At 43.4% G+C, this 22,416-nt stretch overlaps 1 protein-coding gene across 1 annotated transcript in view; it reads left to right on the top strand.

The window, feature by feature from the left end:
- Nucleotides 1-22,416, top strand: part of LOC308293038 (uncharacterized protein) — a gene marked incomplete at both ends in the record, with an annotated part of 240,708 nt that overhangs the window by 194,294 nt on the left and 23,998 nt on the right. Inside the window, 4 exon segments of the mRNA XM_080735468.1 lie at nucleotides 2,500-2,616; nucleotides 6,494-6,654; nucleotides 17,897-17,966; nucleotides 19,973-20,090. Coding sequence (XP_080591594.1) covers nucleotides 2,500-2,616; nucleotides 6,494-6,654; nucleotides 17,897-17,966; nucleotides 19,973-20,090 — 466 coding nt within the window.

The raw sequence follows: 22,416 nt of genomic DNA, 5'->3' as shown, positions 1-22,416 counted from the left end.
GATCCATGGATGAACATGAAACGCGTAAAAGTGAACTCATAGTCATAGTATCATTTGAAGCTTTTTTTTTTGTTCGTTGCGTGAGGCAATGGTGTGTTTGTGAGTGGATAGCATAATGTGTTTGTTTGTATGTGCGTCTGCGCGCGTGTTGCAAGGCGAAGCTCTCGGAAGTTAGTGACGTTTTGTATTAATTATATAAATTATTTATTTATTATTGCTGTGTTTGGGCCCGACTCAATCGGAATAGAATCCTGTAGCGTGCGGTGCGCCCGACTGTTCAAAACGGCTAGTGTGAGCCCGTTTAGATTCTCTGGCCAGATAATCTGAAAAAATGATCCTGTAGTGTTTAATTCTACCCGATTCAGTCGGGCCCGATTATCGGCTAGTGTATGGCCAGCTTTAGTCATAGTCTTTTTAATACAATTTAATTTAGTTTTAGTCACATTTTAATCATCTGAAAAGTTTTAGTTTTCGTTTAGTTTTAGTGAGTTTTGCTGAAAATAGCTGATCTACAAGCTCACAACGCGTTGTGATGTGATGCGTTGTGAGCTTGCAGATTTGCTATTTTCAGAGCGCAACACTTGAGCGCAACCATACATAAAAATGACTTGTCTTTTAGTTCTACTGGATCTCTTCTACACTAGTCAGTCCCTAACATTTTTGTCTACTTTTTTATTTGTTTTATTTTTGTATTTTTAGTCATCATAGCTTGTGTTTATTTAATTTTTATTTCGTTTTCCCCAGTGAAAAAGGTAGTCGACGATAATTGTCATAGTTTCTGTTGAAGAAATGACACATATATATTTGCAGATCAGACTTTATTGGATTCATAGCAATTCATCGCATTTTTCCTCATATCCCACCCTTTGAAAAAACCCTACTGGAGATGTACTGAGACAATTATTTTCCACTTATCTGCCATCTGCCATTTATGTCATAATTATTAGTCTAATCTACCACTTCTACGATACTGCAAAAGGTAAGTGTGATCTGATCTGGGGTACAACTATGATTGCATTGATTGGGGAAAATATGCTTGGACATTCTCAGTCTTAAATCCCTTCTAAACAGACAAAATGTAGTAAAAACAAATGTTTTAATAGAAACTGCTACACCACATACAGTACGATAATGTATCGCCCATCTGCCAGACATGTCAAATCCGTATTTGTGGTTTATTACTCCCTATGCTCTGGAGTTGTACATTCCTGGAGGAGTCCTTGAACAACATTGTCAGTACCTCAGTGATTGAAGAGTCTGACATTGTACATCGTCGCTGTCAGGCAGAAACCTCTCATCTCCATATTTTAAATGGTTGTGTTTTTTTTTGTAAACCTATACTCTACTTGATCATACTACAGTGTCACACAAAAGTAAAAAAAAAAACACACTATTTTTGCTATTTTTACAGTTTTGGACATTTGGAGGTTTCCATTCGACAGCGGCGATATATTTTTTGAAATGCATATACATATTGTATCTAATTGAAAAATTGAAACAAAATGTCCAATGTTTCGCACCCAAAAAAAATGTTACTAGAGTGTCCTCTACCAACTACCGGTAGTTAGTTGGTACAGTATACAAACAACAATATTCTCCAAATGTGAAACTTTGTGGTTGATTTCCCGAAAAGAAAGAAACAAAGAAACAAAACTCCCTGAAGAAATCCTGTTTGCTGACCATGTTCTGACTTGATGTGACGGTTGTGACCATGTTGTTCAGATGTGGTTCAGATTGACTGTGACCTTTTCGATTGCTGTTGCTGCAGTCATGCTTATCGTTGGGGGGGAAACGGGTGAAGAGTCATATCCCTCTATTGTCTCGGGGTGAAGGGGTGCAGATGGTGAAATTAACCAAAGTGCTTCTGGGTCCCGCCTTTCTGAGAGCCTTTCCAAACCAATCACTACAAGTGATCAATAGGTGCTACACGGGGCACAGCAAAAGGCCAACAGTCACTTATTTTTAGGTTTCTCTTTAAAAACCTTTGTGTTCCCTTTATGGGGAGATAGTAGGAATTCTGAGAGGCAGACAGTGTCAGGAAGAAGCCACCAAGAGTGCAGTGACACCAAACTTTGATTCTGCCAATGCTTTTCCCCTAGACACTTCCTCCCAACTGTCCCCATAAACTTTAAACTATATACTGTATTTGTATAGATGGCAGGGGCCAGCTGTACCCAATTGCCTTTGAGTTTTTATATAATTTAGTAAGCACAAGGCAGCAATGTAGTATTATCTGTGAAAAGCTGAAGTCATTAGAGAATGTGTTGAGAATGCAGAATGTTACTTAAACAATAGTTTGAACGGCTGACTTGTATGGCTAGTATAAACAATGTCAGTTATTCCCTCCTCATAGTAGTTCCGTGTCTGTCAACACTGCTCAGTGACTTATCTTAATTTGTGTCCCTGTTCATGCAGGCCTCTTTCCTTCTTGTGTGACAACCTACAGTAAGTCACTTCACTTGGACTGCTTTGTGTTTGTCTCTCTGTGTGGACATTCAGGTGTTGGTGTGGGCTTTCTTCGCTGTCATCTTCCTGGCATCCTACACCGCCAACCTGGCTGCCTTCATGATCCAGGAGGAATACATAGACACTGTGTCAGGACTGTCAGACAGAAAGGTACCGCAGGGCTAGGATTGGAGGATGGATGGATGGATGGATGGATGGTTGGATGAATGAATGAATGAAAGGACATGGGGAAGGACGAACGGGCGGACATGGGACAGTAGCGTCCCATGTTCGCCTCCCGGTTTGTTGCATCGCGGTCACGCTACAATATATCTATAGAGGGTGGTCGGCCCTGCCCCCACCTATTCATTTCTATGAAAGTTGCTCACCAGCACATGAAGCACCCAGAAGAACACTCTACTTCGGCATTTTTCTTGGTTTGAGCACCACATTTTGGTAGACAAACGGTAGACGCACGCGGAGTAGCGTTTTAATTGTGGAAGTCCTGCAATCCAATATTTGCTCACCAGGCTGACGGCAGCTTCACTGTTATACAGTGGTTCTGGGGGCTTGGTATGGATTATTGTTTGATAAAAAGATGCAGATTTTGTGGAGTTCTTCTACCTCTGGATAATCATGGTGAGAGACTAGGAGCATTCTGCTCCTTACACCCAACCAGACCAAAGTGGTTTGAACCAACTCAGCCATCATTACAGACAGCACTGCACTATCACTGGTGGGGCAAAAAAAGAAAAAGAATTGGGTGCTGGGTGAGTAGGATATACTATGTTGTATAATGCACTGTTGGGTCAACACTGTGAACAACAGCAAAAAAGAAAATCTATAAAGTCCCATTATCATTAATTAACAGAAAGCAAGTCTGCACAGTGAACACTTCCAAGTTAAACAAGGAAAATGTCAATATACTTGCTAGCTGATTCTGGATTAGTATTGCAACAAAATGCTAACAAGCTTCCAGAAGAAAATCTTCTCAATTTCTCAGTGCAAAAAACAGAATATACAATATGGAGTGCTGGAAGCTGGTTAAAAATGTTAGCCCCTTTCAAGTGAAGACTGGCGGTGCTAGTGTGAGGCAACTGGAATTGGTGCTTACATCATGTGTTGCGATTTCTTTTTAGCTGAAGAATCTATTGAACGTGTGGAGAGATGATTATGAATTGATCTGAAAAGAAATCATGCTGTGTTGAAGCATGTTTACTTGATGATACATGTTGACTATGGCTAGTTTTTTGAAGGGACTTTGTAAGCTGTGTAATCTGCTGCTTGTGTATTTAACACAAGTGCAACGTCTTTGAAGAAGATAAATGCGGTGCAGTTTAGTATGATAAGTGCAGGCCCAGATGTTCTGTAGTTAATATGAGGAAAACTCGTTTTTTAACCCCATTTAACCCCATTAAAACAGGGAAAGCATCTGTGTCATTTTAGATTTCTTTGGCTATTAAAAAATAACAGCTATAAGCTCATAGCCCATCATTTTGTGCCGCCCTTTGAGCTTTTAGATCTGCTATTTCTGAAAAAGCATGAACATTTGTGCAAATCTTTGCTTCTGGGGGTCCCTGGTACAAAATATTTTTAGATGGGTTGTCCGCAGCCAAATACATATGATTTAGGGGGTCCTTGGCATGAAAATGTTTGAGCACCATGCACTGAAGACATTTGTAGAATCAGCCTCAGGTCTGAATGGGTTAAAGTGGAAAAGACAAGCTTTGATACCCTGATGCAACCCATGCTGTTTGAATATATGGCAACTGATAGATGGAACGTAATCACCCCAACATTTTTTTTAATCAGGCTTTAAACGGATCCGTGGCCAATAAGCCTCACATGCCTTAATACATTATAATTTGAAATTAAAAATGAAAAACACCTTAAATATTGTATTTATTTCTGGATGGACAGACCGACGTTGCCATCATCACCAGTGGGGATAAAAAGCCTTTATGACAGGGGTCTTCAACTTTTTCAGGCCAAGGACCCCTTAGTTGAGGGAGAGATGAAGCAGAGACCCCCACAACCTGTTCATAGATTCCCTGTAGTTTCATTGTTTGACAGCACGATCATCAGTGTATTTTGGATTCATATCAATTTGTGTTTTGAGATGTTTAACCACTTGAACCGTCAATACTTAATGAACTTGACCTTTCACTCTGTACTTAGTCTGCTCTTTTTCCCCTCTAAACCAAAGCTCTTTGCCAAAAATAGCAGATCTACAAGCTCACAACGCCTCTCGCTGCGAGGCGTTGTGAGCTTTGTAGATCAGCAATTTTTGGCTAAAGTTCTCTGAATAAGGACTCTATAGGGTTCAAGTGGTTAATATAAAAAAAAGAAGAAAAAAGTTTCTACCGCACAAAGATTTGGAGGACCCCTTGTAGTAACTCTGAGGACCCCCTAGGGGTCCCGGACCTCCTGTTGAAGACCCACGCTTTATGAGAAACATCAAGAAAGGATGGGAAAGTTAACTTTACCTTGGAGGGAAGTTTCTTTTCAATTTATATGCACTTAAAGGCTCTGCGTGCGTCTCTCTCTCTCTTTCTTTCCCTCCCTCATGTTCACACTCTTTTCTCTTCATTAAATGTCTCTGTGTGGTTTCGGTGAAACCCAGAGCCTGTTTCCCTGGTGAATTGACCCTCCAATCACTCATCAGCACTATCACCTATCCTCTCTTTTACTGCCACTTCTCTTCTTAAAACAAATCCTTTTTTTCTTCCTCGGTGCACACACAGCTCCTCATAACACGGCCCCATTGCTCCCTTGTTGCCTTTGTCTCCATTTTAAGGTCTTTGTATTCATTCTTCATTCTTTTCGATCTCCATTTCTTTCACCCACATCATTGTCTGCCCGTTGCCTTTCTTGTATCTCTCTCTCTCCTATCAATTTGTCAGAAGAAGAAAAGAAAACTATTATTGTCGCTATCAATCTATGTCTACCATCTACCAGGCCTAGCCGATATTAATTTAATCTCCGTCGGTTGGAAAACCTCAGAATAATGTCTAAAACTGTTACTTTTCAGGATTACAATTCAAAAGGTGCAAAAGTAGCAGATCTACAAGCTCGAAACGCGGCGCGATCTGCTACTTTTGATGCTTTTGTGTAACGCTACATGATCAAATTATATTTACGAGAGAAAAAAACACTAAAAGTTAGAATATGGAGATAGGATGTTTAGTCAGGAACTCTCACATTAAAGTAGATTTAACCATCTATTGCAACAAATGGAATACAGTTAAACTTGGCGTTAAGGGCTCAGCACTCAGAGATGTTCCCTGAATTTTGACCAAGCGGCTTGCTAGGCAAAATCAGGGAACCTACAATGGCAGTACAATAGTAATACATTGACATATTAGCTAGAATCAGCAGACATAAATCACAAGTAGGCTGGGGTGGAGGAGGCAGCTAAGCGGCAGTGGATCCGAGGCAGGCAGCAAGTAGCCTGGGACGGCTTCCAATTTCTAATTGGGTTGAAACTGTTTCCGGTTTGGTGTTTCCTGCCAAAGTGTAGTCCGTTTTGAATACAAAATGACGTAGGATGATCAAACGACCCGTTTAGTAAACGAAGACCAGGCTTTCCTCCAGCGGAAAGCCTGGTGACGCGAGGTTAGGCAGCAAGTGAAGCCCAGCAATAGTGAACGCAAGCCATATTTAAAGAAGCCTCCCTTAGGGTTCGAACACACTGCCCGACTTTTTGAGACGATTGTGCTGTCGCCGACCATTTTTGGTCGCAGCATCCAATTCATTTCCAATGGAAGTCACATGGTTTTGAAAAGGCAACTTGCTTTAAAGCTGCCCTTCCCCCATGAAGCAGCTTTAAAGATGCCCTTCCCCCATGAAGCTGCTTTAAAGCTGCCCTTCCCCCATGAAGCAGCTGCGAAGTTGCTTCCTCAAAACCATGTGACTTCCATAGGGAATGAATTGGACGCTGCTTTACCCCCACCTCCCCCACAGGTAAAGCATAAAGCTTTAAATGTGTGTCCGAGGCCTTACACATCAACAACAACTCCCCCACCCTCCCTCTCCTCTCTCTCTATAGTTCCAGAAGCCTACAGAGCAGTACCCTCCGCTGCGCTTTGGGACGGTACCAAACGGCAGCACCGAGGAGAACATCCGCACCAACTACCCCCCCATGCACCAGTTCATGATACGCAACAACCAGAAGGGCGTTGAGGAGGCCATCGAAAACCTGAAGACTGGGTGAGGAGGGGGGACGGGAAGGGAAGGGAAGGGAAGGGAAGGGAAGGGGGAGAACATTAAAGTGCCTCTCTCATCCGGTCTTCCGCCTTGTAAAGCATAATTGCCTGCTCTCACCCCCACAGGCCACACGCTGAAAACAGAAGGCGCTGCCAAGTACGATGTCACTTTAACACAGACACTAAAACAAGCTGATTTCATCTCTCTCTCTCTCTCTCTCTCTCTCTCTTCGTTTCCACTTTAACTCCGATTTCCCTCGACATGGTGCGCCAATTAGCAGATGTTGTTTACCTGCTTGCTTTGCAACCTGTTGGCAACTAGTATGACGAGCGCTTTGCCTAGAGGAGCTTGGCTAACCGCCTGTCGTGCTTCCATGAACCCAAGGAGATGATTACGGTTAGCCAAAATAAAAAATAAGTAAAGTTGGAAAAACATCCTTTTTAATAATGCATGCTGGCAACAACCGCAGTGTGTGTGTGTGTGTGTGTGTGTGTGTGTGTGTGTGTGTGTGTGTGTGTGTGTGTGTGTGTGTGTGTGCGTGTGTGCGTGCGTGCGTGCGTGCGTGCGTGCGTGCGTGCGCGTGCATGCCGTGCAGGGGGGAGTTATATGCCGTCGTTAAGAAAGCAGCCTCATCAGCACACAGTCCATTGCCATTCGTGGCATCGCCTCGTGTATTCCTATTTGTTTTCTCTTTTTTTTTTACTACACGCGTTTATTATGCACTCATGTCATCAGCAGAGTACACCGTAAAAAAACGATACGCTTACTCAGTGTGTTTGATGTAGGGGGAAGGAGGGAGGAGAGGGAAGAAGGGAGGAGAGGGAAGGAGGGAGGAGGTGAGGGAGAGAGAGAGAGAGAGAGGGGGGGGGGGGGGGGGGGGGTTGAGGGAGAGAGGAATGGGGAAAAGAGGGAGGTAAGGAGGGGGCAGGGAGGAAACTGGAAATGGAGAGAAAGAGAGGAGGAGAGAGAGGAAACGGTTGGTTGGGAAAGAATGGGAACGGGAAGAGTGAGAGAAGATGGAGAGAACGAGAGGAAGGAGGAGGGAAGGCTGGGAGGCAGTGGTGTAAAGTAACTAAGTACGTTTACTTAACCCTGCAAGGCCCGAATTAATTTCTACTGGCCAAAAAATAAATAAAAAAAATCAGATGGTGTTGTAGGAGTCCTAATCACAGGAAAATGTAATATTACCAGTAAGACTCCCTAATCGGGAGATAAGCGACCGTTGGTCGCTTATCTCCACAAATAGGCCAAAAGTTTGTTTTACCAATTATCAAGACATACGGGCAGTTGACAGTTTGCCATGGTTACTCATTGAAGTTGAATCTCCATATATGGAGATAACCTACGCATCACACTAAGTCTGACCTCACCAGCCCATATTTGGGCATGAGCAACTTATGTCTCCATATATGGAGATATGATGACATCACACAGTCCTCAGCCGCTGATGTGGCGTGATGTCATACAATACACAAACGAGCCCTACAGTATAAAGGGGCAATTCTTGCCAGGAAAGAAGCATTTCTTCGACTCAGACCTTATAGCCAGGGTTGGCTTATAGCAGCTGTCGGTAGGACCATATATGGATTCTGTTAGTGTGGATCTCCTAACAGGGCATCATCTGGGATACCTTCCCTTTTATGCCCATATATGGAGATCCCTAACATAATCCCTTTCATGCCCATATATGGAGATCCCTAACAGAATCCCTTTTATGCCCATATATGGAGATCCCTAACAGCATCCCTTTTATGCCCATATATGGAGATCACTAACAGCTAACAGAATCCCTTGTATGCCCATATATGGAGATCCCTAACAGAATCCCTTTTATGCCCATATATGGGGATCCCTAACAGAATCCCTTTTATGCCCATATATGGAGATCCCTAACAGAATCCCTTTTATGCCCATATATGGAGATCCCTAACAGAATCCCTTTTATGCCCATATATGGAGATCCCTAACAGAATCCCTTTTATGCCCATATATGGAGATCCCTAACAGAATCCCTTGTATGCCCATATATGGAGATCCCTAACAGAATCCCTTTTATGCCCATATATTATGGAGAAATCCCTGCTCTGAGTATCTGACATCAGTGTGATGTCACCTGTTTATGCCCATATATGGAGATCCCTGCTCTGCGTATCTGGTTGCTATGGTAAACAGTTGGTTGCTAGGGTAAAAAAAACATGGTTGCTATGGTAAACAGTTGGTTGCTAGGGTAAACAGTTGGTTGCTAGGGTAAAACCATGGTTGCTAAGGTGGTTGCTAACGTACACTAACAAACCAGCAACAACAGACTGTTGCCACAGCAACGTACACAAAGGTTTGTTGCGACCGTCAGGGAGCAGTTTACTATGAAAACCTCCACCGGCCGTCCGTCCGTCCGTCCGTCCGTCACACGTCACACGTCACGCCTTTGTTTGTGTACGGTGTGATGTCATATATCTTCAGTATGACATCACACCACATGTGTACACAAACCTTTGTGTACGTTGCTGTGGCAACAGTCTGTTGTTGCTGGTCTGTTAGTGTACGTTAGCAACCACCTTAGCAACCATGGTTTTACCCTAGCAACCAACTGTTTACCCTAGCAACCAACTGTTTACCATAGCAAGGGATTCTGTTAGGGATCTCCATATATGGGCATAAAAGGGATTCTGTTAGGGATCTCCATATATGGGCATAAAAGGGATTCTGTTAGGGATCTCCATATATGGGCATAAAAGGGATTCTGTTAGGGATCTCCATATATGGGCATAAAAGGGATTCTAGCTGTTAGTGATCTCCATATATGGGCATAAAATGGATGCTGTTAGGGATCTCCATATATGGGCATAAAAGGGATTCTGTTAGGGATCTCCATATATGGGCATGAAAGCGATTATGTTAGGGATCTCCATATATGGGCATAAAAGGGATTGTATCCCAGATGATGCCCTGTTAGGAGATCCACACTAACAGAATCCATATATGGTCCTACCGACAGCTGCTATAAGCCAACCCTGGCGATAAGGTCTGAGTCGAAGCCATTGACAAGGCCCTGCAGAAAATGCATGACACGCTGCTGCGCCACACTCAGCACCCCTAAAAACCAGTACTTGGGATTTGTTGATGTAAATGTTCACATAGAGTGTAATAATTGGTAAAACAAACTTTTGGCCTATTTGTGGAGATAAGCGACCAACGGTCGCTTATCTCCCGATTAGGGAGTCTTACTGGTTGGTAAAACAAACTTTTGGCCTATTCTCCCGATTAGGGAGTCTTACTGGTGTACACATGTGGTGTGATGTCATACTGATGCGGAGATATGAGCAGGGCAAAGGTGTGACGTGTGACGGACGGACGGCCGGTGGAGGTTTTCATAGTAAACTGCTCCCTGACGGTCGCAAACATATGCACGTGTTCTAGACATTCTAATGGTCACGAAAAAAATTATGACAGACATTTTACTTATGTTTTAGTGAGGAATAGCTTCAGTTAAAAAGTGAGATGTTGTTCGTCCAGACGCTGGAATTTCAACTTCTCTGGGAGGTGTGAATGTCAGCCCCTGTGGGGGGTATTTATATGCAAATATCCTGGCCAATGCCATTGTAATACTAAACAATAGGATTTAATGGTGATGTTATTGTGAAAAAAGAACAGGAAAACTAACTATAACATTTTTTTTTTAAATGATTTAAAAAAGCAACGTTGGGCCTTGCAGGGTTAAGTACTGTAATTAAGTACTGTACGTAACTAAGTACGTTTATTTAAGTACTGTAATTAAGCACAATTTTGGGGTATTTGTACTTTACTTGAGTATTTCCAATTTCCAATACTTTTACTTCTACTCCACTACATCTCAGATCCAAATATTGTATTTTTACTCCACTACATTTATTTGAAAACCGTAGTTACTAGTTACTTTGCTTCTAAGGGTGCCCTCAGACCAAAATACCTATGAGAGTGGAATCCACGTTCTGCCAATGCATTTCAATGAGAAGAGAGCGTTTTTTGCAGAAATCCTCTGCTGGCATGAAACCGCTTCACTCATTGAAATGCATTGGCGGAACGTGGATTCCACTCTCGTAGGCATTTTGGTCTGAGGGCACCCTAACAGAGATTTCTATACAGCAGTATTGATACTTTTACTTAAGTAAAGAATATGAGTACTTTTTCCACCACTGCTGGGAGGGACGGGGGCGACTGAGGGAGCGGGGAAGTCGATGTGGAGTCGATGCAGATGAGTTGGCAAACGCTTAATGGGGCAAGCCAGTGTACAGCACGTGTGCACAGTAGGGGCGTAGACACGTACACACACACACACACACACTATTGCTGAGAATCTGTGTACACAGCGTTAAGTTGTATTTGATGTCGCAGTGTATCTATCCACAGTGTCTGTCAGGACAGGGAGATAATGGTAATAAAACATCGTATAGGGTTTGCTGTGTCTACACAACGTTTACAGTCTCTCTCTCTCTCTTCAGAGGTGAGTGAAGTAACCAAAAACTGGACTTAAGAAAAAGTATTATCATTTTAATTAACAAGGTCAAGCTCATGTAGAAGTAAAATCCAAATAATTACTTTTAACTCATTTAATGCCCCAGATGTAGATTGGCGAGAGTCATTAATTAGGCATTTATGCCAGCAACGAAGATTGACGAGAATAGGCATTTTTTGGTTATAAAACAACTCAAAAAACACAATTTTTGCTGAAATCATAAAAACAGTGGTTTCATCTGTAACCTATGTTTGCATCCAGCGGCGGATCATGTGAATGAACCAGAACCCGGAAAGTGCACGATCCGTTCTTGGTCGCTTTTGTTATAACTTATGATTCTGGTTAGATTCTATTATAAATATAAACATGCATATCTCCTCAGCTGTAAGTTGCAGCTTCATTCCGAGAAAAGATCTGAGCAGCCTAACCTATCGCTACCGTCACATGCACGGACCACCGATCCAACCAATCCAAATGGGCATATACTGATGACATCAGAGATCCCCATATATGGGCTTAAAATGGACAGACAGACAGACAGACAGACAGACAGACAGACAGACAGACAGACAGACAGACAGACAGACAGACAGACAGACAGACAGACAGACAGACAGACAGACAGACAGACATAGGTATTGTGTAACAGGGGCATGCATTTCCAACTTGCATCGTTCCTGACTTGCATCTAGCTAAAAATAATAAAATCTGATTTACATGTGGCCCAGATGTAAATGAATAAAAACAACGGTGTTCTTCCTCGCTATTATGCAAGTTTCATTAAAACTACTCTTACAAGTACAATTTATTCAAAACGAATAAATTGAAACTTGTTACTTCCCACCTCTGCAAACATCTCTCCTTCCTCGCCCACTGCTCCTTGCCAGGGCGTCACACCAAATTCTGGGCCCTGGGTACAAGGATTCACTGCGGGCCCCCCATGAATGTTAACTATTGAAAAATAGCACATAATACAGGCTCACAGCGCGGCACCGAGTGCCACGCTGCGAGCTTGTAGATCTGCTATTTTTGAAAAATTGTGAAAATGTGTGCAAGAAACCTATGTTTCCATGTCAGTGGTACTCAAACCTTTTCATGTCAAGGACACCCAAGATGATATGTATTTGGCCACAGACCCCCATCTCAATATTTAGTTCCAGGGACCCCCCCAGAAGCAAAATTTCAGTTACAAATGCCGCTTAAAAAATACATAATATTCAAAGATTTGCACACATTTTCACGACTTTTCAAAAATAGCAGATCTACAAGCACTGAGTGCTTCGCTGCAGATCTACAAGCACTGAGTGCAGCGCTGCGAGCTTGTAGATCTGCTATTTTTCAATAGCTAAAGTTACTAGGGCCCCTCCACCTTGGGCCCTAGTAACTCAGTCCCCCCCCCCTCCCCCCGGTGTGACGCCCCTGCTTCTTGCCATTCAAATGATGAATTGCCTCACTGCCTCCCCCTTTGCATTCCCCACTTCCATCACTCCTGCTCCCTCAATCATTACCATTCCAATTATCTCATCTCTCCTCTCCTCTCCCATCCTTCAGTCCTCTTCTGTCCTCATCAGGTGGGAAAATAAAAGTTACGTTTAAATATAAATCAATGAATGTCTCGTTGTCTATCTGTGCTGGTTATTATGTTATTAAATTACAGTAAAATAACTACAAATGCAACATTTTACAAAATGTCATTATAATAAAATAAAATAAATATTATAATTAATAATATATTATAATTGTATTCTCCCCATCTTTACAGGATGGTATTATTCCTTGGTTCTGCAGGTCAGCTGCACAGGTGCAATGCATTAGTGTTAATTGTGGCACGTTTACTAACATGCCAAGTCTAGCTGCACTTGAACAACCGTTCCAGGCTGCCATATCCAGCCCAAGAAACTAGAAAAGGGGGGAAAAATAAAATGTACTTCTTAAATTAAATGTATCATGCCTGTTGCTAAGGGATGGCAACATGACTGGTGTCTTGTACACGCGAAGGCACCATCATGTTGCCATACCTTAGCTTTTTTTCTTAACTGACGCCACTGTGTCCTCATCTCACACTCTCCTCTCATTCTCACCCTGCCTCTGCTGTTCACTCTCGTCTCATCTCTTGTCTCCTCGGCTGCTAGCGCTCACATATGAATATGGGAGGTGTTGGATTTGTCTCCTCCTTGTGGCTCTGGAGCTTGAAAAACGCATATTTGGACTTCGCCTCTATTTTTCATGTTGCAGCTCACTGGTTTTGTGCTGGGACTGAAAAATGTATCACTGTATAGGGCATAGCAGTGGCGGCCATTTTGTGGTGCCATAGATAGAAACCCCATACATATTTTTCAGAAAATATTTTGATAAATAAAATAAATAAAAAGTAGTATTATTCTAAGCCTGGAACAAAGCCATACAGGCTCCTGCTGAATCATGAGCATAAAACATTTGATTATTTTGCGTCAAAACATAATATTTGAAAAGGGTATTCACTAAAGAGGAGGTGCCATATTGACATTACTCTAATAGACCCCCAGGTGTGGTTACAATATGCAAATATGTCTTCCCTGTGTATTTTTGGTTTCTTCCTGAAAGCTGAAAGCCTCTGAGTCAAAAGGTCCAATTGAAATACACTGCCTTAACTCACTTAGCGCCGAGTGAGCCAGATTTCAATATGAATCTGCGCTTATAACGCCAGGAAATAGCTATATTGAATCCCCAAAATCACATTACATAACCAGGTACACGTGCCTGCGAATGCCACAAGATGACCACTAGAGTGAGCCATAGCCCATAGACTTTCCATGGTCCCATGTTAAGTCAGAATAAAAAACGAGGTTCAGGACATAACAGGATGGTACAATGACATGCTCTCCATTGACATTCAATGGACAGGCCGCGGGCCGCCATTTGAGCTCAATACTGCTCAATTCGTGCTTGATCGTCTCAAACCACCATTGGTATGGGCATCGGAACGTATATAGATGCCACACAGAAAGTTTCCGAATCAAAATCCGACCTAGTGAAGCTACGTGAGGGTCGGATGGTTTGCATTGAGCCTAGCGGCTAACAGAGGCCTACGTAAACAGGAAGCTATGGCTTAAAGGTGACGTCATAATCGTATCCTTTTTTTTCACGGTTTTCATCTGTATGCTAGTCGAAGGTAAGCTAACCGTTCCGCTCCGTCTATCAACCCAAATTAAAAGCTTAAACAATGCTTTTATATAAAAGTCGCTCCGAGTCGCTCGGCACTAAACGCCATCATTAGTTAGTCGCCCCGAAAGTCGCTCGGCGCTAAGTGAGTTAATGTCATCATAAAATCATCCCCTCCCCTTTTTACCATACAGCAACACTGTGGGTGTGACTGGGTCACCACCCACCTGAAAACCAGGTATACTTAATGAACTGGTGGGTGTAACACTTTCTGTACACTTTTTTGAAGAAAAAAAAAATCCTCCAAGTATAATCATAATACCTGATGATCATGTTTAGGGGGGGAAATCGCAGTCTTTAAATATAGTATATAATATTAGTAAAATGTTTTATGGTCATGATTCACCAGGAAATCTCTATGTGGAAAAATTAATGGGTTTTGTGGAGTGTCTATACGAACACAATTGGCCCGTGTTCAGGGAAGGAAAGCTGGTTGGGGAGGGCGATATTTGTCACAGCACACACTCCTATGGGCTGGGGCAGCTGTCAGGAAAATAACAATGCCTTGAATAACATGGAAGAACACTTAGGTAATGATCTGCAATTAATTATTAGTTGTGTTAGTGGGAATGAGTTTTGTGCTTGTTACGATCAGTGGAAGTGGACCCAAATGCAGACACAAGGCACCAAAGACATTAGGACCCAATAGCAGGCACAAAGTTCCAGGGGTATCATTCAAAGGTCTGCGTGGTGTCTGGTTTGAGAGGGGTTAGGCTTAACCGTAGTCTGTGGGTCCGATCCAGGTCCAAAACACAGGGGGTCTAGAGCTAAACTGTTGTGCTCAGCAGGCAGAGAGATACAGTTGATAGTGGCATGATGTGAGCCACTAGATGCTGTGGCTCCTCAGTGGAACCAGGCCCATGTGTGGAAGTGGACACAGGTGTGTGAGAGCTCCCATGGGCATGAGCATGATAGGAACGGAATCAGATTTATGAAAGTCGGTTATTGTAGGAATAAACCGCGGGATTGTGTGAACTTGTGTCTTGTGTTTTGTGTCTCTTTCATGCAGTGAAACAGAGTGGCAATACAATTCTGTTGAACACTGAGGTGTCATGCCATCGGCAAGCCGCAAGACAGAGGTTGTCAGTAAATTGTCCGAACATTGACAGTGAGAAAGGTCATTTACAAAGGTGTTGTGTAAATGCTATTCAGACTATTTTTTTTTCCAATTAAAGAAGTGACACTTGTTTAGAGTAACAAAAGAGAAGAATTAGCAAGACTAAACAGGAAAAGAACCAAGTTGGGAAAACAATAAGGTGAACAGAAACATTGGGTGAACAGAAACATGAGGTGAACAGAAACATGAGGTGAACAGAAACATGAGGTGAACAGAAACACATGAGGTGAACAGAAACATGAGGTGAACAGAAACACATGAGGTGAACAGAAACACATGAGGTGAACAGAAACACGTGAGGTGAACAGAAACACGAGGTGAACAGAAACACGAGGTGAACAGAAACACATGAGGTGAACAGAAACACGTGAGGTGAACAGAAACACGAGGTGAACAGAAACATGAGGTGAACAGAAACACGAGGTGAACAGAAACACGAGGTGAACAGAAACATGAGGTGAACAGAAACACATGAGGAAACACGAGGTGAACAGAAACACGAGGTGAACAGAAACACGGGGTGAACAGAAACATGGGGTAGAGGTGGGACGTTCGCGAACGACTCGAGTCTTTTGAACGGCTCTTTGGAATGAACAATGGGATCCGGTTCGCAGTAGGGAGCCGTTCCTTTCTAAATGAACAGTGGTGAAAAAAGTACTCATATTCTTTACTACTTACAGTAAGTAAAAGTATCGGTACTGCAATGTTGAAATACTCTGCCACAAGTCAAGTAGAAGTTTGGAATTCAAAATGTAAAGTAGGCTACATAATTATTGGTATCAAAATGTAAAATGTACTTAAAGTACCATGTACAAAGTACTCATTATACAGAATGTCCCATTTCACAAGTTCTCCAATAAATAAATTGTAGAAAAATCATTAGAAAATGGCAGATCTACAAGCTCACAATGCGTCGCAACTCGACACATTGTGAGCTTGTAGATCGGCTATGGCAGAAATGCATATATGGCAAAAATGTATATAGGGTTTAAGTAGCCTAATTTGTAATCATAAATTCAAATTCAAAATCTACAAAGTAATGAGCCAGTCTTTTGAACAGCTCTTTGAAAGGAACGGATCCCAGAGATCCGGCTCACTTCAAAGAACCATAAATCCCATCTCTAACAGGCACTTGAGGTGAGCAAGCAGGGAGACAGCAGAGTTGTAGAAGAGAGAGTTACGTCACTTACGTCGACTCCCATAGTAAGCGTGAAAAGCCTATTTACTCTATGGTGGGAAGCTAACTTAGCCTAGCTTACTGGAGCCTGTTCTCATTCCTAGCGAGCCTCTGCCCCGTCCGCCCCCATTCATTTTTCACTCGCTGGTAAGTAGACTAAATCACGTCTTTTTCACTCTTTTAAAAATGGTATCTACCTTAGAGAGGCCCGTGAATGCGTTACAATGGTGAAAAAGACGTGATTTGGTCTACTTCCAGCGAGTTTAAATGACTCGGCTAGAATGGGGGGCGGACGGGGCATTGGCTCGCTAGGAATGAGAACGGCTCCATGCGAAGCCACTTCCGGTCTGCGGCGAGTTCAAAGCGTGACGCCACTCTCTTATATATCGCTCTGGGAGACAGGGGTGTTTGTCATCCTGGGGCACAAGGAAACATGGTAGTACAAGCCATGACGCAAAACTAGCTCAAAGAACACTACTGCAAGTCTGGGAGCGAGAGACTATATACACTGTAGCTGAAGCAGCAATCAGACGATGAGTGGGTGGAGGACCGGAGTAGATGTAGTGTTTGAGCTGAGGAGTTGATGGAAGGCAGACTTGCCGCTCTCGGCAGGTGCCAGAATCACATTCCACAAGCTAAACAAGCAAACAAACATTGGCACGCAAGAAGGGAAAACAGGAGACACAGAGGAAGAGTTCAGAGGAGGAAGAGGCGAGGAAACGAGGTGGGTGGTGCTTGATTTACACAGGGGTGCGGCGTTGTCTACGCATAGCATAGCACGCTCACAACGTGCCATTTCGAGCTTGTCGATCTGCTATTTCAGGCCCTTCGACATTGGTGCGGGTCAAATTATGATGTCAGGCTTAGAGGCACGGCGGGGCTGTGACACTTCTAGATGACTCAATGAGTGCTCCAATCAACAATTCCAGTGCTGCTTGGCAGAAAGCTCCCTGCATTGCTTTTATAATAATGTCTTTCTCCCTCTCTCTCTCTCTCTCTCTCTCTCTCTCTCTCTCTCTCTCTCTCTCTCTCTCTCTCTCTCTCTCTCTCTCCGATTGCGTCATGCATTGTCTCTCCTTTCCTTTCACACATGCAGTGCTCATTCATTCTCTCCCTCATTTCCCTCTCTCATCCTTTTCCTTGCTCTCGTCATCTTCCCCACCTCCTTTAACGATGATCAATGTTTAACCCCCCTACCCCCTCTCTCTCTCTCCCCCCCCCCCCTTCCTTCTGCCCTCCCCATCTCTCTCTCCTGTAGTAAGCTGGATGCCTTCATCTATGATGCTGCGGTTCTGAACTACATGGCGAGGAAGGATGAGGGGTGTAAGGTAGTGTACAACGTCCGTCACCATAAGGCTCTGTAGAGAACATCTGGCACTGCATGAAAAAAGGGGTAAAGAAATAAAAAAATGATGGGTTCTTGCATAATCTCATGTCTCATGTCAAGGGGCGGCAAAGTGGCTCAGATCAGAAGATCGGCCGCTTGGGAACCTCAAGGTTCCCAGTTTGATCCCGGTGTCCTTGTCACTGAACCCGTAATTGCTCCCGATGAGCAGGTTGGTGCTTTGCATTGTTCGGCCATCGGTGTATGAATGTGTGTGGTCAATGTAATACACAATCATTGTAAAGCGCCTTGGATAAAGGTGCTGTATTAATGCACCATTTACCGTTTATTTTAATGTTTTGATTGGATGGATGTCTGAGAGAAGGATGAGTCTGGCAGGGCACGGCATCAGACACCCGGAACAAGAGGCAAGCAAACTGACACTATGGGAGTCAACCCAGGGCAAAGCCAGGAAAGGCAAGAGGCGTGACAGCTAACAACACTGCAGAGCTCAAGACCCTGATGTTACATAGAGTGTAGAGGGCAACGATTCAGGAGTCCCGAGTTGGTGTTGGCTAGACCGCACTCTCGCATTTCGTCAGATGTCGGTCATTTTACAAGGATGTACAGTACATAAAAGCGGTACATAAAAGCGGTACATTTAACAGTTGGAAATGCAGCAGATTTGGTTAATTGTTCCTGCAGTAGCCCGAAGCTTTCAAATGGCCTGTCTTTGTTAACAGAACAGAGTGTCTCCCAGTAAAATAAGACTGGAGCAGGGGGAGAAGTTTAATTTAACAGCTTGGGCTGACTTTATTCACAGAGGTCTGGATGGCCATGACCTATACTGTAGCTGTGAAGCAGGAGGGAATATTTGACAGATTCAAAGCCCATGGTAGACATGTAGGCCAGTGCGGTCAACACACTTGTCATCTCCACAGCAGAATCTGAATATGACTTCAGCCAAATTAATATTATCAGTAGAATGATGTCCGCACAGACATGCATGCACGCACTCCTCTTCTTCTTCTTCTCTTCTGTCTCTTCTATAGTGCTGTTTTAGAGAACTGCTCATCCAATTGACTTATTCAAAAGAAATATACAGTACTTACATACATACATACATACATACAGTACAATACATAGATACATAGATACATACAGTACGTATACATACACACTCGCGCACAGCCGCACACACACATGCACTGCACACAGCTATCTTATGTTCCTTTATTATCACATTCAAATGTTCTCTTGCTGTTTCCGATGCATACTGTACTGTAAAGTGTGCGTTCTTTCAAGTTGAACATGTGCATTTAATCAAAGGCACAATCAGACGCATTAATTTCGTCTCTCAGCGTGACATGGCTTAAATTATCTTTATTTTTTCTCCTGGGCCCTGTTGGTTTATTTATTTATGAGTTCATATTTGATAAGGGCCCCCGTGGAAAGAATTAAAATTATGGACAGTGCTCATTTGTTACATTGTCCTTAGGAGAGTAATGTTTCATGAATGAATTATGAATTTGCCTGCAACATAGTTATTATTACTGGTGGGTGCTTGTCCATATTCATTTCTCCACTTGAACGGGATATTTCGCTGCAGCGCAGCCCCTGTGTCGGGAGCATCAATATTGGGAGTTGAGCATGTTTTTTTTCCTCGTTTTCTTAGTTTTTTTGGTGAACATACCAGAACAGTGTTAGCAGTTAAACTGCAGTCACTTTGTTTTTGTTTCTGCTTCCTTTCCACCCTCTCTCTCACTTTCTCTCTGTTCCTTGCCGGTGTTGACCTTCTTGAACGCTTCCTGAAACTCCAACCACACACACACACACACACACACACACACACACACACACACACACACACACACACACACACACACACACACACACACACACACACACACACACACACAGAAAAAACACAGCTAATAGTGTAATGTGACAAGAAAGTTTGTTCTTCCCTCACACTCGCCCTTGTCCCTCTATACCACCACTCTGTGCCAGGTGATGACCATCGGTTCGGGCAAGGTGTTTGCTACCACGGGCTACGGCATCGCCCTGCACAAGAACTCTCGCTGGAAGAGACCCCTGGACCTCGCCCTGCTGCAGCTGGTGGGAGACGGTGAGAGACCGGGGAAGGAACACATAGGAGGGTGGAGGAGGAGGTGGAGGAGTGGGGAAGGGAGGTGTTGGAGGAAGCACACAAATAGGCCTGTCACAATCATTACATAATCGTCTAATCGCAATTATTGGATATAATCGCAATTATTTTTGTCATAATCGTCATAATCGTTACCATGTTGAAAAATGTTCATACTGTACATTTTCAAAAAACTTCAAAAATAGTGGAAACAGCAGATTGGCTATTTCCACGATCGACGTTATTTTTCAAGTATAAAGTTGTCAAATGTGTCAGTCATTTCTTTGTATACTTAGGTTATGTGTCATATCTGCCATGTGCAACTTCAAAGCCTACGAGCCAAACAGAAATGTAATGGTCAAAAACACAATTAAAACGTTAATCGCAATTATTTGAGTGACAGTTAATCGTCATGTAAAATGTCAAAATCGCGACAGCCCTGCACACAAACAAGGATAGTCTTGGGGAAGATGGGAACGCGACGTGTTGTGTGAGCTTATAGATCGCTTGTTTTCAGTCGCCGACGCCCTCTTGTGATGGAGCATACTTTTGGGTGCTTACCAAAGTCTTTTGCACATACCTGATGTGTCCTAACTAATTAGGAGCAATGGATGTCATGATGGCGCCTGGGGGGCGGTTAGGGGCTAGATGTCTTGCTCAGGGACACTTTGACTCTGGTTGAGCCGTCCAACCGGTGACCTTCCGATTCCCAGACAGCCTCTCTATCCACTCGGCTATGGATGATGATGGGTGAGGGAGGGCGGGGATAGAGAGAGAGAGGGGAGGACAGAAAGAGGGGAAGAGACAGAGACAGAGCAGAGAGGTCGGACGAGACAGGAGACAGAAATGACAGTTAAGATAAATGAATCCCTTGTTCTCTTGCCCTTTAGTTTAAAAACGAATCAGAAGACGGAGAGAGCTGAGGCTGAGGTCAAATGTTCCACGGAGACTTTTACACAAGTTCCATTTTGTAAAGTAACTTGTAGGAGCAATTTGTCGAAGCAACACAGCTTCCCACTTCCCCTCCTCCAGGGTGATTTCACAGACTATACCTGTGGAGAAATTCATTAATTGTCGGCTTAATTTGGAGGCTCTGGGACACTGTAGCTGCTAGGCAATTAGCGAGCTTAAGAGAAGCGAGCCCCAAGTGCTGCTGGTGACAGCGTATCCCCGGGGATGCTGGACTGGGGCCGGACCGCTTCTCAACTCCCAGCAAAGTCCATTTGTAACTCCAAATGTAAATACAGGCCACTTAATTTCCAACACAGTCTACTAATCTACACACACGCACACAAGCACGAGCGGTTGCAGTGGTGAAACAGCCTTGTGACAGAAGTTGTCTGCATTCATGTTTGTTTTGAAATACTTTTCTTTGTTTTCTTCTTCTTCTTCTTCTTTTTCTCTAGCTGTGGTTATTGACTTTGTGTAGTCAGCTTTAATCAATGGAACTGGAGAGGAAACAAATTCTGCTCTGTGCTGGAATTTGAACACACTTTGAAGTTAGGAGCTGGAGAGAACCAGGCCTGAATAATAGTGTTGGTGACAGTTTTGGCAGGTTGGCAGAATTCAATTGTACGTTTTAATTGAATCACAGTAGATGGTAGCATAAAAGGAATTGTCACACGCTCTGTCAAAGTCTGCTTGTTTGGAAAAGGAACAATTCCTGACTGCTTTTTTTTTTATTATTATTATTATTATTACCCTTATCAGCCAAAACAAAGGAGTACATCTGTAAGACATACTTTATTTTAATGTGTACTGTAAAATGTTATTTTCCAATTGAAGTGAGAAATATCGCTTTAGCTTAAGGGTACCAGCATGCAAAGAGTTTTGTTCTCTTGGCTTTTCTTTTTTTTTTTTTTTGGAGCGGTGTGGAACAGCGCTCCCAATGGATAGCTTTTTGTGGGGGGTAAAAAGGGGTAAACGCTTCACTGGGGTCTTCAGGTGGGCACCCCACTTCACTGGTGGTTTGTTGATAAGCCCACGCTCAACGGCGACACCTGGCATCCCAGGTGGGCCCCCCTCTGATTTTACCCCTCTATGATCATTTTGCAGCCCAGTTGGGGTCCTTTCTCTTGATCCATAGCCAGCTGCTGCTTCGTTCGGCAGCCTCTGACAGTGATTTGACGGCTTATCGGAAGGCCTGTCCTCGCACTCCCATCCCCTTATGAAGCTTGGTTGTGGACATGGCAACGAATTCTCTACACCCGACCTCAACCGGAAGCACCTGGGCACGCCAGCCGCGTTGTTCTGCTTCGGCTGCTATGTCGAGTTTGCGTTCATATGCTTCACCAATTGCAGCCTCACA

The sequence above is a fragment of the Nannobrachium achirus genome (genome assembly GCF_963921795.1).
Source record: "Nannobrachium achirus genome assembly, chromosome: 10".
Classification (NCBI taxonomy): Eukaryota; Metazoa; Chordata; class Actinopteri; order Myctophiformes; family Myctophidae; genus Nannobrachium; species Nannobrachium achirus.
Note: the sequence above shows the minus strand (reverse complement) of the source record. Positions and strands in the feature narration are given on the sequence as shown.